This window comes from Dromaius novaehollandiae, chromosome 20 (genome assembly GCF_036370855.1).
Source record: "Dromaius novaehollandiae isolate bDroNov1 chromosome 20, bDroNov1.hap1, whole genome shotgun sequence".
In the NCBI taxonomy this organism is placed as follows: Eukaryota; Metazoa; Chordata; class Aves; order Casuariiformes; family Dromaiidae; genus Dromaius; species Dromaius novaehollandiae.
The window spans coordinates 9,613,992-9,636,301 of record NC_088117.1 but is presented as its reverse complement, the minus strand read 5'-3'; the positions used below and the strand labels follow the sequence as shown (position 1 = coordinate 9,636,301).

Below are 22,310 nucleotides of genomic sequence, written 5' to 3'. Positions count from 1 at the left end.
AAACAATTTAATAAATGGAAAGAGGAAAAGCATGAACTAAGTTTGTGTTTTTGAAAGTCTGGTGTGAAGATCATATAACACAATTTAATGTAATTAGAGGACCATTTCATGAGTATAAGGTTACTCCGACTAAATTAACCCCAGTGCCAAAGTTCGTTCATTTTATAGGTCAGTAGGCCAGTGTTACTAGATCTGGGCAAATGCTGGAAAAAGGTCCACAAATATTTGTTCACATATTTTAGTTACTTCTCTTTATCCATGCTTTCATCTCTTTTGTGTTCACTTCCAGTGAACGTTAAAACATTTGAGTTTTACTGGCACAGGAGTTCATGGAAGGGGTATTTAAAATACCTGATTATTCTCCAAAGCTCAGTTTTTAAATTTGGACATGTAATCATTCACTATCATGCACCTGGTCACTTACTAATGAGCACAGCTCAAGTAGTGAATTTTAAATACTGAATGTTCAAAGCAAAGTATGATCATTCTGCATGTAAAAATATTTCAAAAAGAAGTCAAATATTTTTGAATATTCAATAAATTTGAGGAATCATGAGCTACCAATAAATATTCCATGAACAGAAAGAGAGACTACATTTTTGGATAAATCATTGCAAATTATTCCCTCATCTCTAGTTATTATAATGTTAATAGAAAGCACCTCCAAGTTTTTCCTATAGAGAAGTCTAATGATGAGCTATTGCATGTTTCACTTTTCCTGTTAGCTGGATAAAATAAGAAGTTGAAACAACCGTGGTAATTGTGGGTTTGCAGGATGGGTGTGCTCTTAAAGCTATACTAAATTGCAGTTAAGGTGTTTGTATACTGCTTAATGACTTAAAACTGCAGTACAGTTGCATCATATCCCTGTGCTTTTTAAGAAGAAATATAATAGAAGAGAGGAAAACCCAAGGCATCCTTATCTATGCATGTTCAGCATTCTAATCTATTCCAGGACAAGTCACTGTGAAGGAACAAATAAGAACTGTTCCAGCCTTGTGTATACATGAAAAGAGCAGCCTTTCTGTGTGTATTTATCGGAACAAGCAAATTTAAACATTCATGATTTTTCAGAGTACTAACCAAATTTCTTCAAGCTTGACTGCTTTTCTCTCCAAGGTGCCAAATTATAAAGCAAACCAACTTTGAAGATTTTAGCTGTAGCTATTTTCAGAACAAATATGTCCAAAACTTCCAATGGGAACATCTAGGGAAAGTCCTTCCCCCTCTCATACTGAACAAAAAGTGTAGCAGTTTTGTGAAAGGATTGCTAAAAACATCACTTTGAGGAGATCAGGCATGTAAGATGAAATATGGTATCTCTGGAATAACATGGAACATTTAAAATCAGTCATGAATGAGGAGAGTTTTTCATCAGTATGGGAATAGTGATTAAACCAGTGTGTATAGCCTATAAGCAAAATATACATATGTCTGAATATAAGAAAATGCCACAGTTTTTGGAAAGTTTAACATTTCAAACAGCAGGTCTTTTCATTACCTAAACTGGATATTAGGTCAGGCTCAGAGTGCCTTAGATAAGCTCTGCTGTTATCTGATGTCCATGTCTCGTTGTCCGTTATTACAGATTCCTGGGAGGTGATATCCCATCTATCAAGCTTGTGATATATTTATGTGAGTGTTTGTGAGAAAGAAAATATGAACGTGCTATCTGATGCTGGATGTGTGTGAGATTTAATGATTTCTAAGTGAATAATTAGGCATACTACAAAGAGCCTATTGAAAGTGATTTTGTAGGCCACTGTTCAGTAGAAGGAAAACTGACCAGGAAATAAAATTGGAATTGAGCTGCAGAGAGCAGAAGGAACTAATACACTGAAATACCTGCCTGTGTGTCCTTGATTGTTTTTGTGCAATAAACCCTGCTCAAAAGAGAGGACTTAGACTATCACTGCACTAAAAGAAGTTAGTATAATTTTGGTTTAAATTGGTTTGGCACGGCTTAGCAGAGTGGACCCCCGGCAGTTGCTAGCCTCTCTTGACATGACACATCAAAGAAGTAAGCAAGACGCTAGCTGTTCCTGATAGCAGCGTGATGCATCTTTGGAAGGTGACAGACTCAAAGCCACAGACCCAGACTCCAGCAGCGAGCGGCTGCGGGAGGCTTTGACGCACCACCCTATGAGACCTGCTGACTTTCAAGAAACACAGCAATTTCTTTCCCTTTTTCTCTGTTACCTGCTTGAACGTTGTCTTATGAATGGCTGATGTGAAGAAAGGCACTGAGAACTGGGGACAGTAGAGAGAAACAAAACAAAAGCACCCCCTCACACCACCTGACTGGGCCATCTTGTCCATTCCACAGCCAGCTGAGGACTGTTCTCTGTTGTGTATTCTGGAGTGCTTTCTCCAGGCTACTTCAGAGTGACTTGTGCGATAAGAGTTTCCACCGCTCCTGGTGAAATTGTTTCATGAGCTGATGAGGATGATTGTTAGGAAATTTTTCCACATAGCCACATTTTCATTATGTCTAGTTACGTCCTTTAGTTTAATATAAGCCTAAAGAAATACTCTCTTAGGATTATACCCTTCAGACTGGTTAGAATAACAGGTGGATGGGAAGCCATGAAAAGTAGCTGCTTGGGATGAAGAGTCATGCTCACATCGTTTAAAGTTTCTTGGATTAGTTGAAAGACAGCTTTGTGACTCAGGATGTAGAGAATCCGTCTGCAGAAATCTTTCTGAGTCTTCATTTTACCAATAATGACAAAATGAATGAGACAAGGTGATTTGATTTAGTCAAGTGATTAATAGCTTCTCCGACTGGCATGGCCAAAGGTTTAGACTTTAGCAAGGCAAACTGACTAAAGCAGAGCTTGTTTAACCAGGTTCAGCATAGAACCTGTAGGGCAACTGGATGATGAAAAAGTGAGTGAGAGTTACTAGAAACCATAAAACAAACCTCCTGAACATCATGCTCTTGGTGTTTATCTGTTATGTGTTTGAGATTCTGCTTGTCTCACGTGATATCTGTTAATATCACTAATGCTGTATGTGCTGGCATATGAAGCAGCAGTGGGTCAGATACTTGTTATTTTTAAAGGGACTACTGGTGGCTGCGATGTTCTTATGGATCCCTTTGCAGGTTTGAGGTCCAGTGTGGTGGTTAGTGTGCAAAACTTGGCACCGTTTCCATGTTAGTGTGCAAAAAGCTCGGATGTGGGCTTTGGCAAGTAGAAATGTGTTTAGCTTACCTTTAACGTTGATTTTTGTGCCCTTATTAATTCTCTGATACATTGTGTTAATGACTTGGGGACTTGCACAGTTCAATTTATTTATTTATTTTAAGGAGACATCTCAGTTCACCTTTAACCGGAATGTGCCTGCATGATAAAATTCCTTTTGAACTCAATTGTGAATATTCAGCCTTTTTTTTGTTGTTCTTTCTTTAGAAAATTCCCAATGCACTTTGGGCCAATCTGATCCAGGAACGTCTGTCAAACGTGGACTGCATCAAACAAGTAAGAATTGCTCCTCAGAGGGCCGGTGGATAAGCACTTACACAACTCGTGCATAGTAGTTAGCATTCTGAGTCCTGAGCAGAGGAGGGAATGGGGGCAAATCTTTGGGGGCTCTGGAGTGAATTGCTTTCTTGAACATCAGCAGAGGGACTTTGGAGCTTTATTAACAGGATAAAGGGGAGGATGAGAGTATGCATATGCTAATCTTATAGCACTGAGATGATCAAAGGCTGAACAAGCATAGCTTTGTTGATTGCCTGGGGCAACTGGCAGAGTTATAGTGGACAAAGCAGATAAACAGAAAATATATAAAAATCAATAGGTTGAGTTAAGTTTTTAGCTCTTACTGATGAAAGGAGAAAAGAGAGTCTACTGTTATTCATTTCAATTTTCTCTCTTTCTCATTGTGTCTTTTTTTCCTTCTTGTGTTAGGAATTTGAATATATTCTCTTCTAGGTAATAATTAATATGCTCACTGTTAGCTTACAAAAATAGGCAGCTGAAGAGGTTTGGCTGCTGTATGCATGGATCTGTGTTGTTGTTTTTTCCTGTGACTTAATGTAAGTAGGTCTTTCAAACAGAACCAAAAGAGAATTTAAAAAGATTAATGTTAGTTGAAATCAATGTCTGGACTCAAGGAAAGCAAAATTTCTTTTATGTGTTTCCTTTAAACCCTCAGATGTTGTTATAGTTTATTGAGTCCATAATCAGCCCATAATAAAGGATTATTTGTAAGAGACATAATAATCTAGTGGATAAAAATCTCATTCTAAACAGTGCCAAGATATAGGCTGTACATTATTGGATGCACTTCTTGAGAGGGGAAAAAAGTGCACAGTCCAAAGTAGGTGTTACATTCATGAAGGACTAACGAACCCTTTTCAGGTAAATAATACATGTTCTTACAGTAGTCAGTCTGTCTATTCATTTGTGGGCCAGGGGATAATTAGCACTTCCTTACCTCATAGAGATGTTGTAAGGCTGATGTGCTTTATTAAACTGTGTTGTGTCTTGACATCATCATCTGGCTTGTTTGTTGAATAAAGCAGGGCCAGTAGTTGATGTTTCAGTGAACTTTGAAAATTGCTTCCTAAAGCTGTCTTAACATCAGACACTGTGAGAAACTGCTAAAAATCTTGTGTCCTGTGCTTCTCCCCACATCTCTATTACTTTTGCTGTAGTCTGCAATGATCTGCAGTTTTTAAGCTTTCATTTACAAAGAGACACTGAAATAGCCACAAGTAAACGTTCAAGGGTTAGAGTATATAATGTAATGGTATTTCCATTCACCTAAAACAAAATCATAATACTAGGGGGCTGGGCCGTTGCCTTGTGGTTTTTAAGGTGGTAATTCTGTGGCACAAAGGTGTCTATGGGTGCCGAGAAGTATCCACAAACCTAGCAAGAAGAATTCAAAAATGGTTTGTTTTCTGCCCCGACTGAAGGTTACTGCTTTAAACTGAGATAATGTAAATGATTGTCAGAGAGGTCCTCGTGCGCTTCAGCGCGAAGTCAGCTATCTTTGCTTAAACCACTGATGAAAGTGGCTTTCAGTGGACCTGCCTTGTGTAAGCTAGCTCAGATGGTCCAAACTGTGGAAAGGATGACTTGAGCAGCATGGTAATGAACAGCTGAGTGGTGTAATCTCTTACACAGTTAAAGAACAGTTTAAAAGTCCTTCCTTTGATAACAGTAGAGAAAGCTCTGAAGAAATGAATGTAAGTTAACGTGGGCTTGTTTTTTGAACATTTTATTGCATTTTTAGTTAAAAATGGTTTTACCAAAGAGTCTTATTGCAACAAAAATCTGGAGTGTGTTATTGGTTTCCATAAGGATTTACAGATGACAATATAGGACTCCTCATCCTTCAAAGAAATATATGCAGTTGTTTTATGAAGGGAAATTCATGCAGCAAAAACCTAGCTCATCTCCAGATGGTTCTAGATTTATACCAGGTATAAATCCCTTGCCATAACCAGCAATGAATCCCTGCAAATTTGGAGTAGCATAGTGGTGAGTTGAGTGCTGCACGTCTAAATTACACCAGTATTTGCTTACGTGGGGAACTACCAAGACGTTAGGATTTACAGCAGACTGGCTATCCTAAGCTAAGTTTTAGGCAGAATGCATGCTGTTGTTAGTTCAAGCATTTACCCTGTTTCCAAACCTAGCTATTGTTTCCATTTGAGTTCAGGTCCTACGCTGGTACAACTGAGACCTGGGAATACTGTAGAATTTTCCAGTTCTTTGTATATAAAGATATAATTCCTCCTCTTCTCTTCCAAATGGGCCATTTTCTTAGTGTTTTAGGTTCCTGTGTTACCTGCTCCATCCTTCGTCAGCAGGGAGATTTTCTCCTGGAGGTCTTTTAGGCTGGGCATTTCATTTTATTTTTTTATTTTATTTTAATTTAATTTAATTTTATTATTTTGACTCATGGAAGATATTTAGCCCTCCAGACCAAATATCTGGTAGTATTTATTGTATTTGCATACTAAATTCACTCTGGATTTAAGCCTCTCAGTTGGCAGGAGAACGTATTTAAAAACACAGATATATGATGTATCATCCTGTTTACTTTTGTGGACTTTTGAATTAGTGTGTAAATGATGAACTCTGCCAAGAAACCGGTGTTGTCAGCCCTGTATATGCCAGTAGATGAGCACCAAAAAGGGCTAGAAACAATCAATATTTTATATGTAAGCAGTGAAATGAGATACCACGGTTATAGAGCAAGTCAGGTTACTGTATGATTTACTACCTTGTCCTCATGGCAAGATATGAACAGCAAACTTTCTCTCTAGAGAGAATGTTTAAAATATATTTAAACGCACAGAAATGAAAATAAGTAAGAAAGATGGTGAACCCAAGAGTGGAACTGCTAACTGCGAGACCTTTGGCATTTTCAGTCCCTGCGCACAGTGCCCCAGCTTAACGCTAACAGCTGCTCTACCTGTGCTGATGCTGGTTAGGGGACAGGGTAGGCAAGATGCCAGGGAACCCCTGGTGTTGTCAATAGTTCTGGTCAAATATTTTCTAAGGTGACCTCTCAAAGTAGTAGTTGCTGGGGGATTTTGTCCTCTAGTGCTATCAGGAGGAGAGTTGTTTTGGTATCAGTAGTTGCGATGAACTAGAAAGTAGGTGAATAACTCTTCATTTTAGGGCTTTTGTAATAGTAGCTGTAAAACCTTTCCAAGGTGCTCATTCTGTCACATAAGTCACTTCCTCTGGTTAAAAGCAGACGTATTTTCAGCAGCTAATTTCTCCAGTGTTCGTTGTGATACTGTTAAAGTGAGTTTTAGTAACCACCAGAGTGTAGGCAAAATCTATTAGTCTCCAAAGGCCACATCCACCCTATGTTTCTTTTGCCCCATGCTTTCTATAATTGTTGGCATCGTTCTTGTTATCCCCATAGCAGTGAGGGATCTCAGTGTCTGTTATTTTAAGTCATATAAACTCCAGATAAAGTGACGAGATAGTTTAAATGACAACAGCTTCATAGCATCCTGCCTACGTTTTATGTTCCTATCGTTACTACCAACAGCACTGAACCAGCGCTGGACATGTTACAGAACAGTAGAGGAAATAAAAACTTTCTCTAGAAAGCTTCCACGATGTTGCGCAGGAGTGGAGTGCATATTATTAGTGTAGTTAGTATTTCAGCTCCTTTTAGGAAAAACGCATAATCGACTTTCCAAAAGTTGTGATAGTTTATTGAAAGTCCTTTTATTAGTAGACAGGAATTCAAGGCCACTAAAATGTTCCCACGTCAGGTATCACTTCCACTTGAAAGAGGATCTATGCATTTTAATTGCAACGTTCTTCTTGTGTGAGTGTTAATGAAGCCAATACTGTGGATTTTTTTTACTTCATTGCCCAGATTTATGCCATCTCTCTCAAAACATGAGTCAGCATTTTAAACTGAAAATGTAAATAGATTAGGAACAGTATGTTGGACCACAGGACCACCAGCTGTTTGTTTTATTTCTCCTTGTGGTGTCATTGGGTTGGCATTAATTGCACAGCTTTCATCCCACTGACAGTAGGAATACAGAATTTTTTGTGCCATTGTTTTGACACTCACAGGTTTATAGATGTCACAGGCATCCTCCAAGGAGAACATTTTTATTGATCAACAGCTCTTCTGAGACAGTGTTGTTTGTTCTTCCAATACAAATTTAGAACTGCAAAGGCTCGGACAGGTAGGTCTTCCAGCATACACAGGGAACTTATTGCAAGCATTACGTTAGAACCTGGGACTTGTGAAGCTCATATGAAGACTTTTCATCTGGCTGTTGTCTAACTCCTGGTGCTGCTGGCATTGTGGAGGGAATTTATAGAACTGGGGAAAGCTAGTGAAGAGATTGCTAGATGATGAATTTGTGAGAGAAAGAGCTGAGCAACCTCGCTTACATTTTAGGACGATTTAGGAACTAAGCCTACGCCAGTGAGTCACATGAACTCAAGGGCAGAATTACTTCTGATTGGTATTAAACAATTCAGAAGGGTGGTGGTTGTCACTGAACAGGAAGGAAAAGAATGTGATGGCTATTGGTTGTTTTTGGGTTTAGACAGAGATCATCATGTCATCTCTGACTCCTTACAAGGACAGTGATGTTTCTTAAATATATCTGGGGAAACCTCTTAACTTTCTTTTTTTGTTTTCCACAAAGCATGTGGCTCTTTTTTTACACTGAAGCTTCAAGAATACGTTGTACGTGGGGAATAAAAGATTCCTTTGAAATGAGAAATTTGGTAAGGTGGAGCTTCTTCCGTCATCCATGCTGCTAAAGCTGACAGACTGCAGGAGTGGGGTTGGCAGTAGATGTAGGTCGCTGTGCATTAGTCAGGTCAGGATCTTAATTGTGTTGTATCTCTCTTTGATTCCATTTGCTCATTCCCCATTTTGGGACCAGACAAAGAAGAAGGGTCCAAAGCAATGAAGATTGTCTGCCCATGTAAAAAAGTAAGGACCAAACCTCCAACTCTGGGACACTGAATTTGTCAGTAATAGTCATTTGATTTTTATCAGTCGGAATACTGAAATTTCAGTAAGTGCTATTATGTTGCATTTAAATCTGCCTATGCATTGCAATATTTATACTACACTCCTCAGTCTGCTGTTTTCTGAAAACCTCAGAAATTTTGGATCCACGCTGGCTATTACTGTGCTGTTTTGTTGCACTGTTGTCTGTCCCCTCCCTTTAGATGGGGGAGAAAGGCACGTTAATACTTTTTCAAAAATACCAGTGATGTTGTGGAAAAACTATTGTGAAGACATGCTTTCCTACAGGCAGCATTTTTCATGACCCTTGATCTTTGTGCTCGTGTCTGAGAATTCTTTCAGATGTGCCATGTAATGCAGCATTATTTCTTTACACCATCCCTTTGCTGTTTGCATTATTCTAAGGCAGTGTCAGTTTTGGATTTTGTAACAAATTTTGCGGCTGTGCAGGTCAAATAACAAGAGAGAACTGAATATCTTGGTCATTATTATTGAGGTGGAAAGCTGACAGAACATAGGTTTGGTGTTACAGCTGAGAGTGTGCCAGCAAAGGAAGGAGATTTATGTTTGGGAATGACCTTGAGGGTTTCTTTTTCTCCTGATTCCTTAAATTTGGAGAGGAAAGTGATGGCTTTGAAAGTACTTCCCTGTTGCTGATTTTCAGTGTGCCATGGGTCTCCAAGGAGCACTTCACCTGGTGCTAAGGCAAGAGCAGAATGCTGTATTTATAGCAGTCGTGATGTGGGAAAGGACTGAGGTTCCAGCTGCAAGGGAGGGAATAGTGACCACAGAATAAGGCGCCATAGAATTTCTCAGACTTCTAGCCTTCATTCTAGCCTTGATGTGATAAGATGCCATCCACGCGTGGATGTAAGGTTACTGCTATCAAGAACAAAAAATAGATAGCTTCTTAAAGAAACAAATTCTTACCATGTGAAGTTACTAATTACACTTTAATGATAGTCAGGAGGGCAAAAAAGACCAGTGTTTGCATGAAGCATGATAGGCATATTTTAAGTCAGGTCTTGCTCTGCTGTGTCTTGCTTTCTCTTGCTTAGTTCCCAAGCCGCCCTCCCTTTCTACTCTTTTTTTTTTTTTTTTTTATCTGTGACATCTGCTTGGAGCTTGTCCCTCCTGTGATACCATACTACTTGCAGCTGTTCAGACCTCCAGCTCTGAGCTGTGCATGGGGTGCCCTGAGCATACGGCCTTTTTGATGTGTGATAAAACAGAACCAAGCCACTGGGGGTATGGAGAGGGAATGCATCAGAATATCAATAAACCTGTTCTGAACAAAGCTGCAGCTCTGTGGTGGAATAGACATTTCACTGAACTGTCAAGTAGATGGATAATGTATTCTAATTAGGGATTGACTGATACTCTGGAACTCGGAGACCTTTGGAAATAAGATCCAAAATGCTAACTATTTTTGTAGTGTTTATTTATTATGCCTTTGTTTAAAAATTGTTTGTTGCAAGAAGCTATTTATTGAGCTATAATTTCCTACATTGCAAAAACTTTTAGCTATAAAATTGCATACTGCCTGCTCTAAGGACCTTTGAAATTTGTATATAAGCATTGTGAAGTTTGCTATATGTTGTTTAAAGAATGTCTTCTGTGTTTGCTGCCTGTTGCTTAGTATTTGCTTCTGAGCTATAAGCTGTATTGATGCCAGAAGCAAAGGGCTTTTTTTTTTAGTTTCCAAAAGTATTGCACTTGGAGTGGAGAAAATGAGCCAGATTTGTAGTCTGTGTAAATTGGCATAGATTTATTGGCTTCAGGGCTCTGATGCCATTTCTCCCTAGAAAGAGGATCTGGGCCTGTGTATATGTTGTATAAACACAAGATATTCACAACCAGTGCTGAAATTCCTAGCGTACTGCTAAAAATATTGTGCAGCCTTGCCTCTCTTCTGCAAGTCCCAATGGATAAATTGATTTCTTAGCACCTGTGTGACCTTGGACAGTGGTTCATCCTAATTTGATAAAGCAAACACCGAGAGTGGCAAAAATGGCTTGCAGTTACTTGAGTCTCTTATTTTCTACAGATACCAGCAGGATGACATGTTCCCGAAACCAGGCTAATTAAGGAATTTTAAGTAGTCTACTCTATTTTCTTGTATAATGGGAATGTCCCAATTTCCTCCTGCAGAAGTCATGGAGATATGTTTCCCTGAAATACTTCTAAAACCTTTGGACCCCATACTGACAGAGCTTCAAATTTATATGGGAGATAATAATGATTGCTAGCTAATGCAATATTAAAATATCTTCTTTATTTCAAATACAAAGATGGCCTTTCAGATTTATTATAGTACCACAAAGTTATTTGAGGATATAGGATATAGTGACAAGGGCCTGCGTAGTTAAGCAACTAACAGAAAAATTAGGCAAAGTTTAGAAGATTCAGACTTAAGCGGATTAGATCTCAAATACTGCATCACATAGACACTGAGTGAGGCTGCAGCACTCCTACGGTATTTCACAGCTCTGTAAATGTTTTTTTAAAGATGCTCAATCCAACACTTAGCTGGCTATAACAAGGACTTAAGGGAGCAAAAGGCTCTTTTTTCTTTTTTCTTTCTTTTGCTCTGTTGCTTCATTAGCTTTGGGAATGCTGGTTCCATTACTGTGAGTTTTCCTGTATAATTTAAGAAAATAATGAAAGCACGCATATTTTCCTCACTGTTCTTGGCATTAAATCTGTCTTTAGATTTGTTTAGCCTCTTTTTTTATACACAGTGTGGGCTGGTATCCTTTTAAATATTTCAAAACTGTAGAAATTGTTGTGGGTTGTTTTTATTTAAGAGAGAAGTTTAAGATTGAAATATGGGGAAAAAAATCATTGCTACAATACATAAATGTCCTTTGCACTGTGGTAGTGTTATTAGTGCATGCCATTTCACAAAAATATCAGTGTCTTTGCTTTCTTCTGTCACAAGCATCTATAACGAAACCCAGCCGTATACTTCGATTCACTGAAGTGATTTCTCCCTGAACACGTAAATGGATGAAATTCTTGCTGCAGAACATTTCATTTAAGTTGCTCAATGAGACCAATGTTGTGTATATATAAGGAGGGGGGGCCTATGTTTGTGTTAGGATGGAGTGTATTTTGCACAGAGATTGCATAATAATGGTGGTGTTACTGTTTCATTGTCTGGTTTATCCAACTCCAGTTAGGTTAGTTTGAATAGCTACTTGGGAGCAATATTATGTGATAACTGCTGCAGTGAACACAGGCATATTCCAAAAATTGGTTACCATTGTTGAAAATATTTGGGAAGTACTGGTCTGTAGGATGTTTTGTTAGTAGATGAATCTTTTTTCAAGAGCAAAATGATATTCCAAGCTTTTTTTTATATATATATATATAAATATATCTTAGGTCCTAGTTCTTTTGTTCAAGTTGTCCAGTAGTATGAGAAAATTGGTTCATTCTTATATTGTCCTGTTGTGAGATCAGAATGAAGCAACGTTGTGCAAATAGCACCAATGTTTGATACTAAGCTTTCTTTTTTCCTGTGTATTTCCTGTTCCAGGATCAATAACTGCTTCATGCTTTTGTTCAATAGGGTTGGATTTTGGAAGGCTTCCCTGAAAACCAGGAGCAGGCATGGATGCTGCAATCATCTGGCATCATTCCTACGCATGTTGGTAAGCAGTACAAGGTTCACGTGTGATTGTGGCCAGTAGGTGAAAGCCTCGAAGCATTTTTATCTGAACATCCTAAATAATAATTTCAGTACATGTCCTGAAGACACCAGAGTCGCTAGACAGTAAAATGATGTTTCAGAATGGTTCAGATTCATTGAAGGACTTGAGTTAACCTGTTAGACTTTAAATCTTGCCCTCTCCACATAAACCCTTGTCTTCTTACACGTTAGAGTTCTGTAAATTCAAGACCACTTCAGCAAGTGTCTCTGAGCAGTTAGACGTAGTTTTGCTTCTATCCTAGGAGTGGGTCCAAATTTGCTCCGACATCAGTCTCTAGAAATCTGCTTTTAGTGATCCTCAGAACAAATCAATTTCTTATCCCCTGAATCCAAATTCTTTCTTCTGTTGAATTAAAAAATACAAACCTAGCAAACTTTTCTCCACCGAGTAAAATAGAAACATCTTGGTTTTAAGCTTGATTCTTCTGAGTATGGATGGAGCGTGGCTTAATTTGAGAGGAACATTTCTTCGGTGGCAAAGTGCTGATAGACAAGACCTTGACAGCTGCCCTCACCAACTAGAACTGCCAGTTGTCCCAAATTAACAGTTAGAAAACCTACTTGCAACATAAGAAACAATTACAGTTGTGTGGAATACAGCATAAAATGATAAAAGTAGAGCTTGCCAGTGGATCATGAACTTGCCAGAATGTTAGCAAACTTGTTGAATTGTCACTTCAGATTTGATTTGGATGAGATTCCACTATTAATGAAGAATTCAGAATCACTGCAATAGAGTTAGGAAAAAAATGTTTAATGTCTAGTACTTGCATGTATTTTTCATATAGCTAATAACATCTGAAGTCAAGTTTTGCTCACAGTTTTATCTGTGCAACCAAGATCTGAATGAGAATCTTAAAGTGCGGTCTGTCTAGTTAATCAAAAAGAAGATTAAGAGGAGATATAATTTACGGTATATGAGTACCTTAATAGGGAGAAAAGTGCCCAAAAGAGCTGTTTGATATGGTGGAGAAAGTCGTAAGAAGAACTTGTGTCTGAAACCTGTAATCAAATACATTGAAAAGAGAAATTAAATTACAATATTTAACTGTGAGGATGATGAGCGAAAAAACAATCCAGGGAAGTGATAAATTCTCCATCTTTTGATTCTTTCTAGTCCAGCTTGGACACTTTTCTGTGAGGTTAACCAAAAATATGTTTCACTGGTCTCACTACAGAAGTATTTGGGTGAGAAGTAACTGCTTGTGGTGTAGAAGAGACTCAGACTGAGTGACCTGTGGATGCTTCTAACCTAGACTTCTAGCCTGGACTCCATCTGGATAGAATGTAACCATACTTTCTTAATTGGTATGGATGACTGGGTCAGCCAGTATACTGTTCAGCAGGTGGAGGAAAATTCTGATTAAAAGTAAAATCAAGTATTTGCAAGTAGAATAATGGGAAATTAGGAAAACAAGACAAATGGAGACAAATGTGCTTGAAATACTTTCATTCATCCTTAATACCAGGATTCATCAAAACAGTTAGAGGAAATAAAGCAAGTAACTAACAAAAGCTACGCTTCTTTCTGTTTTTTTCTTTTTGGTGCCTAGTTGTGCTTTATGCTCCAGACTCTGTACTGATTGAGCGGATCAGTGGGAAAAGGCTCGATCCCTTCACAGAAGGTGCAGTATGCATTTGTTCCTGATCTCCACTAGTAACTGGAGTGTTACTTGGTCCCAGAAGCACTGTAATATCAATGGGATTAAAATTTAAATCATACCCCTCTAAGAAACAGTAGGAATTTATAATTATAAACTGTTTGGAGAAGGTGTATGTCAACAGTATCTTATTTTCTGTGACAATAAAATACAGGACAATGTAAAGGTTGGTATTGGGCCTGCAAACAGTAGGCTATTGCAGCACAGAATACTTGAAGGTTAAATCTCTCCATATGAACTTATATTTTGCCATGCATCTTTGCTAGATTCTGATTTATTCTGAGGGGCAGTTTGCTTTCACATATCTTCCATTGAATGACTATCAAATAGACTTAGTTCCAAATTCTCTGTTCACTATCTCTAGCAGTCTCCCAGCAGGAAATAAAATCGTAACATTGCTCGGTTAAAAAAACATGTCGGATGTTTTAGGAGCACAATTAGAAAGGATGTTGTTAACTAAAGGAATGGCTTTTATTTGCAATAAAGGAGATTTGCTTGTAAAAGGCCTTGGTTAAGGTTCAGTCTAAGAGTTTGGAGAACTATCCCCAGTTCCCAGCTCTTTCTCTGTGGTGGTAAGTCGTTGCTTGACTTGCGTTACTGATTTGAAAAAGAAGGCTAAGGATACCGCCCTTCTATCTAAGAAGTAGCTCATTAGTGCTTGTAAAGCACATTCATATCATTTGGCAAAAGCAAAAAACATCATTACTGCTACTGCTTCTGCTAAAAGGCTTGTTTGAACCATGTATGTGCAGCTCTGCAATAGAGATTGCAGCGTATACAAGGAAATGCATGCTCCCTATTGAGGAACGCATCATGCTGTCTTGGCTACAGGGGTGGCCAGTTATCTTGGCCACTTTCTTTCTGTATATCTGCTGAGTAATAGTCAGCTGTAAGCATAAGTAACAAGGGGAGTGCACAGGTAATCGCTTGTGCCACAGCATAAGCCTTACACTTAGACTTTGATATTGCTTAGGAAAACTTTGGAACTGAACAAGACCTATTAAATCATCCTCTTGGTTCCTAACCAGTGTCTCACTTCTAGAGGTGTACCATACGACCTTTGACTGGCCAAGTGACCCTCTAGTGCAGCAGCGTTTGGTGAAGCCAGAAGATATATCTGAACAAGAGACGTCAGAGAAGCTGCTGGAGTATCATAGAAACTTTCCTGGAGTTTTCCAGACCTACCAAAAATTTCTGAAATCAATCAATGCAGACCAGCCTTGCATGGATGTCCTATCACAGGGTAAATATGTACCTTTATGGCAGATTTGATAGTTGATAAACTCTTATCTGAAAGGTAGTTCCTAGCCCTTAGAGACAGTTCATGGAAATAGGATTAGTCAAGCCTGATAGCTCCCCATTGAGTTGTGTTCTTTCTAATACAGAGTCTGGGCTGTTCCTGATAATTATTTTACAGGACTAGAGTAAATGCAAATAACTGGGAAGTCTTAGTTTCACAATCCTGACAAGGGATAGTTGACTCAGTAGAGTAAATGTCACCATTACTTCTGTGAGAGACGCTCCTGAAAGGCTGCATCGTGGCTCTACTCTTAGTCTCCCATATGGCTAGTACCTTCCACAAGTCTGATAACAAGAAGCAGGAGTAGTTCAAAGCTGGTAACATTTCATTATTTAAAAACTGTTTGTGCTGGTAGCTTTTCTTTTCAACAATTCTTGTTTGCCTTTGCTTGACTTTAATGCAATCTGACTTTTAATGTTGATTCTTCAAGAATAAAATAAGTAAACTGCCAGAAAGACCAACTGATAATGTACTTCATAGCTGTCAGTCTGTAGATGATCTGATATATCCCAGTAATTTTGCATCTCAAAAAGGTCTTTTTTTTAATGACAAGTGCTGCACTTTTAAGATAAACAAGTAGGAAGTTTATAATCTGAATTTACACATTAATTACCTCTAAATTACTTAATTAAATTTAAAAGTTCATATCATCATTCATAAAGAATTCATGCCTTGAATTGTAAATAAAAATGTGAGTGCCTGAATATTAATTATTATTAATTAATAATGTAGTGAGATAAATTGAAAATTGGAATGAAAAAATCCTCTCTAGATCTTTTTTCTGCAGTGCATCAAGCAGCCAGTTTTTTTTTTTTTTTTTTAAGAATAATTAGATGTGGAGACTGTCTAGGGGATCATTACTCCTAATTAACTTGGTTATTTACTGCAAATTAAGCATCATTTGTAAGCAGGGTGCTTTGCCTGTAATGTTTGTGCTTTTCAATACACTTGGTTATGGAAAATGTTCAGAATAACTAGAGCACTCCTTGGTTAGCTGATATTTGTTTTTGGACAAGTTATGCAGCCAACAGACTATTTTCTGTTGTGATTTTCAATTTTTTTAATGCATTCTTGTTCCTACAGGTAAGAGATTAAAAACAATTAAGAGAGCATCTGTGTTAAGATTATAATTGACTGTTTCATACAAATATAATGTTTTGTAATCTCTTAAATTTTAATGGAATTACTGATTTGTGCTAGGATAAGTGACATCAGAGTCAGCTGTACAGTATAGTATCCCAGCACAGCTTGTGGTGCTGGAGTAAGAGATGTGCAGGATCCCATGTGGTTGCAGTTTGAGTTAAATCCTCCATACTCCAGTTCACTCTCTAGAAATAGCAGAAGTGGAGTTTGCTGGAGCTGCTCCTTTCTTACAGAGATTTCATAACGATCTGGAAGTATGCCTAGGAGAGGGTCCGTAGAAGAATTGTTAGTATATAGCAGTGTTAAAAATGGTTGTTAAAATACTGATCCTTGTGCTTTTTTAATATGGTATTGCAGTTCATACAAACATTGATGTCTAATCCTGTCCCTGTTTTGTTAGACTGTAGTATCATTTTATTACAAGGACTATTTAGTCTATAGACTCTTTTATTTAATTTATGATTTAAGATATTTGGGCTAAATTTAATTGTATCCACTGCAATTACAGAGGAAATTGAAGCATGTATAGGTGTGCCTACGCTATCTTGAATCACGGGTAAAAATGGCAGTCAAGATGCAGTGGCATGGCTTTTAGCCTTGGCCAGCAACTTGCAAAAGAATGTGTAAGGAAAGCTAACATAGCTTGGGCTGAGGCTTGAGCTGCTCTTTTCACCGCTGTTGTTAGCAAAAGGGGCATGGAGTGTAAGAGTGTTCTGCGTCCAACTATGATCAGAGTTCATCCTCACTGTCAAGCCACACCTTACTTTAGCTTCTTGCTAGTCTACCAGGTTCTCTTTTGAGACCGTAACGAAGTTCAGATCTGTATCATGCAGCAATTCTGATTATGCTTTACATGGTCTGTGGTCTTTTGGAAGCTGTTGGAGTCCATAGACTGATGTGAACGTAGTATTTCCTATGCATTAGAAAACACAGATGAAACAATATTGTCCAGCAAACAGTGTAGAATCAGACTGAAAATATCAAATGGCTTTTACACTTTATGGAAAAATGGTGGACAAAAGAATAAAATCATTCTCAGTTTTATGTTGTCAATGCTCTATTGTGTTATGTCATACTCTACTACAAATACATATATTGTGATGAGGAGTCTGCTAATCACATAAAAAAATGGGTAAATGTCATATGAATTTAACATTCTGAGTTTTTACACTTAAATATTTGGTTCAGAGGCTGTAGAAAGTATTAAGGGTAATTATCTCCCTCTATAATTTACATGGTAAAATTGTAGCCATCAAGCAAAAATGACTTCTGCTAAAAACAACATGGTAAAAGAGCAATTATTAATTGAATCCACTCTTTAAAATGGTTTGACATGTACTGATGAAAGACAGTATATGAGTGTAATGACAGTAAGATTTCTAAAGTGCTTCTCATTGTAAGTTGCTGACATTACAGTTTTAGCAGTCTTGATTTTGGTTGGAGTCTCAAGATGTTTCAGTGGTGAAATAAATGATGATCATAACAACCTTTAAAAAAAGAGAGAGAAGTTAATCAATGTGTTCTTTTTTTAAAAAAAGGCAATAGGTTATAAACTGCATTTCTTGTCTTCCTGTCATGTTATAGCTCTCACCTATGTCCAAACACGGCACCGATCAGCTGCCCCCTTTACACCACGGATTCTCTTTTGTGGACCCCCAGGCAGTGGGAAGAGCCTGCAGGCAGCTCTAATAGCTCAGAAATACGGCATTGTCAACAGTAAGTTCTCAGTAAATATGCACTTTGCTCAATTCCCCCTTTTCTTTCTTTTTGATCATTTATCTTTTGCTGTCTTTCTTTCTTGCACATAAAATTTCTCTGTTAGACCATCACTGTGGATGTCAAATTTTTGAGGGGTCTGAAAAGTATTTCAGTGAAGAAATATAAACCAATAAAACATATATTCTGTGACAAACCAGCTCTAACATTTTTTTAGTCATCATTTTTTATACTCTTTAGATCAGTAGTTTTTCATGTGTTACATTCGTGTTGTGCTCTGAATTCTTCATTGTATCAGTGGATCATGAATAATGTCTTTGCAATTTCAGCTGTCTGGCCAAAATTGAGGCATTTTTTTTAAAAGAGAATTTGCTCTGAACTATAAGGAAGACTCTTAGATTCCATGCTTCTAAAATAATGTATTAGAAAAGGAAACAATTATCAAAATGTACATTCTCTTTTTTTCATAAGGGAGGCCCAGAAAATGCTACATGAGGCTTGTTCATGGTGGTACATGCTGATGTTAAAAAATGCTATGATATTAACACCCAGGAGGGTGCTAGGATCAATGCAATTTGTGTCTGTTTTCTATAGTGTCTTCTAATACTGGAGTAGCCATAAATTATTTTAAGCAAATGTCTAATGTCTGTAAAATCTGATGATTAGCCATATCCTCTTTGTTAAGTAAAATGTAAGTTAATTTCATTAGTATTCTCTCAATGCATATCAAATGAAAAAAATAAGAATTAAGTAGATAGTGTTTTTTTGTGTTGGGAGGATTCTTTAATTAGTGGAACTAATTCTGTCCATAGTGATGTAGCCAGTCCTTCGGTGTCTTCCCTGAACTCCCGGGGAAGTCAAGCAAAAGAATTCACTGAACCTGGCTTTGGCTTTACCAGTGAATAATAACTTCAGGATGTGAGCTCTGTTGTTTTCAGTTACATATTTAGTAGAGCTGCTCAGAAAATAAATAATTTTCAAATTTAAACTGGAAACCTTCAAAATGGGGTATATGCTTTCCATACGATCATTCCAACTAATGGTTAGATGTTTAGTTTTTGCAGTTCCACTCAGGGGATGGAAACAATTCTGAAACTGTCTATCTATCAGTCAGGGGTCTAGGTTTAGTATTATTGTATTTTAAGTATTTATCATTATTTTAGTGTTTCAAAAATACTAAATGACTAAAATATCCAGTACACTTGAACAGAGTAAATTTATTTTAATCCACATTACAATACTGAAAACCACAAATAAAACTGATAGAACTTTTATGCTATCAGATGTTTTAATATTGCTGTGTTTTATCATTACATATTAAAAATTAAAGATTTTTTCAAAGACATATTTTTAAGAGTTATATAATTGGCTTAATTAAAAATGAAATGTGTCTGTTACAATGTATTAAAGAAAACTGTTAGCTGTGTTAAAGATTACTGTTCTCTTGTGTTTCTGAATACCTTTTCTGAACTATATTTCTGAAACTGTAAGTTTGATGTAGTATTTTCATCTAGGTCAAAATTTGCATTTTATTTTTTTAAGCAACTACGGTATAAAACAGCTGCTGCTCTCTTTACTAAATACTATTACCACTGCTTCATCCATATGCTGAATTTCATTGTGAATATACTGTAAACCAATTATTACAAGAATTACATATTTAAAACAGAGCTGGAAGGACATCCTTTTCAGAACAGTACTTCAGCATATGCCTAATTTCCAGTTAGGCCATTGGGATTGAAACATAGGCTTAAAAGTTTAATCCTATATTTAAATATTCTCACAAATTGGGTAGAATTTAAGCATAAACATATTTGTTGTCCTAAGTTGGGGTCTATACACAATTTCTGTTACATAGTTAGACCATTTTCTGTGAATATGAGTTTGCTTCTCTGGGAAAAGTAGTGACTATTAATATTTGTGTTCATTCCTTGTCACTCAAACACTAAACTTGTTCAACTTTGCTCAGGAAATGTTCTTGTAGTGTATTTTTACTCCTGCGTGCTGAAGAATGTGATAAACAGTGATAAAACAGATGCAAGTGCTTGATTCTTTTTCAGTTAAAGTCAGTAGTGCTGTTGATTTCAGAAAGGGGGAAATCAATTTATGGTTATTAATTGAAAGGTCATGCAATAATGTACAGCATTATTGTTATATAATATTAAGCAAAACTGAGTTGGAATTAGGACTTTTTGTGATGTTGTGCAGACTCTCCCTGCCTCTTCTGATGTTATGCAACCCCTCCATGCCTTAATTCCTTATTTGTAAAATGAGGATGAATACTGTCGTAGCTAACTCATATGGGACAGTAAGACTCAGTGGCTTTGTCTAGTCAAAAAGTGCTGTACAATACCAAAATAGCATTAGTTCATGTACAACTGTCCTGACTGGAACTTTAAATCTAGATCTCCTGGTGTTCTGTGTATTTGAAGTCAATGATAATATTGCATTAGCACAGTTTTTTAAATATAATTCTTACATGATCATTAAATGATCCAAGGAGTCACTTCCTTGAATTGCATATTATCCTGCATCTCCAACAGTGCAGTTCAGATGCTGTTCAGCAGGTGTAACTTTATTCAGCAATTAAAAGTTTATAAAAAGTGAAAACCACTAGCAATCCCTTGAGTTATTATTTCAGTAACATATTTGATTAGTCTCTTTCTCTCTCTGTTTTTAATATGTTCTTTGCCAAATGTATTCTTTTTTATTCAGTATTCTCCCCTGCTCAGTCTCTTTGCTTTCTGCTCTGCTTGCCTCCCCCCCCAAAAAAATCCCATCAACAAACCCAAAAAACCTACAACTTTTATTTTATTCAGTGACCTTATTCCAGTATGCAGCTTCTGGGTTTTTTTTTTCTTTTCTTTCTTGCTTCCTTTTTAAAATTTAACCTTGTGTCTTTTTGTTCTTCCTTCCTCTTAGTTTGCTGTGGGCAACTGCTAAAGGAAGCTGTTGCAGACAAGACAAAACTTGGAGAACTCGTTAAGACTTATTTTGACAAGGGATGCCCAGGTAGGGCATGTTTTTGTTTCGTTGCACTGTAGCTATAGAGTTGTGGGAAAAAATAAATTGTGAGTGAAATTTTCTTGGTCAGATTCTAATCTAAGTTACATTAGAGTAGTCAGAAAGCTGATTAATTCCATTTCGTTAGATGACTTATAGCACGGTGAGCTGAAGTTAGATTTTTTTTAGCTCTCTGATTTCTTCGCAACAAATAGTTCACTGTTAAATGAAATTCATTGTTTTTTCACATCCCAAAATTTGAATTCCATGCTTTTTAATCTCTATATCAAAATCAGAATTCTGATATATGTGTACTTAAAAATGTTTAAACTGCTTTTTAAAGCATAGTATCATATTTCATTTTTATTTTAATTTCAAGTGAGCTAAAATAAAGACTGTCTGCTTTTATATGTGTATTTTAACTTATAAAATGCTACTGTAGTTTCTATGTACTTTGTTTCTATCAGCATTTTTGGTGGTAGGAGGGACTACCATAAAGAATACCTAAGCATATGTTGCTTTTGGAAGTCTCCCCAGTGATTTCAGATGGATCATAAATACTGTAAGCTCCTTAGGGCAGCAACTTAAACTTACACGTTTGTTAGTTGTCTTGCACAAGGATGTCTCTCTCTGTGTGGTAGAAATTAAATATCAAAAAAGATCTGTAGTTCTGCAGGATAAGTTGTATTTCAGTAGGGTGGAAGAATGTTTATTTTGCCAAATTACAGTGGCTTGGGAGAGGAGCTGTCAGTCCTGTTTCTGGCAATAGACCAAATGGTTACCAAAGAGACACATATAGGGAGTCACTTTTGCTGGAGACAGAGAAATCTCGGTTAAGCTTCAGTATTACTGGAATTTCGAGCAGACCTCTCGGAGCAAAGAAAAATCTTTGTCGTCTTTTATTTTTGGCAAGGTTAGCCATGTGGTGAGGTGAAAAGCTGAGAAAGCCCCCCTTTTTTGCACAATAGCTTAATTCTGAGACTGAATTACACATATCTGAAAAATGAGCCAGTAAAATTAACTGAGGTTCCCTTAGTACCATACCAAGAGACTCAGTACTTTTCTAAGCATTTCAGAAAGACCTGTGGCAGCCAGCAGCTCCGGGTATTCTGTCCCTCTGTCAGTCACTTTGTCAAGCGACACAATAATACTTTTTAACTCTCAACTTCATCTCTAGTGAATGGATTATACTTATTCCTAGTACTGTAACTCAGCTGGTTTAATGCAATAATATTCTGTGGCAGCCACCATACTGCTGGGATGGGGAAGCGGCGGGGGGACCGCC

The 22,310-nt window shown here is 37.3% G+C and overlaps 1 protein-coding gene across 8 annotated transcripts in view; it reads left to right on the top strand.

Annotated features, from left to right (window-relative positions):
• AK8 (adenylate kinase 8) overlaps positions 1 to 22,310 on the top strand; it is a 91,782-nt gene that overhangs the window by 9,825 nt on the left and 59,647 nt on the right. For all 8 annotated transcript variants that reach the window (XM_064523805.1, XM_064523804.1, XM_064523801.1 and 5 more), the window contains 6 exons: positions 3,414 to 3,482; positions 12,062 to 12,143; positions 13,756 to 13,827; positions 14,906 to 15,106; positions 17,891 to 18,022; positions 20,945 to 21,034. In XM_064523805.1, the coding sequence (XP_064379875.1) occupies positions 3,414 to 3,482; positions 12,062 to 12,143; positions 13,756 to 13,827; positions 14,906 to 15,106; positions 17,891 to 18,022; positions 20,945 to 21,034 (646 nt within the window). The remainder of the gene's footprint in view (positions 1 to 3,413; positions 3,483 to 12,061; positions 12,144 to 13,755; positions 13,828 to 14,905; positions 15,107 to 17,890; positions 18,023 to 20,944; positions 21,035 to 22,310) is intronic.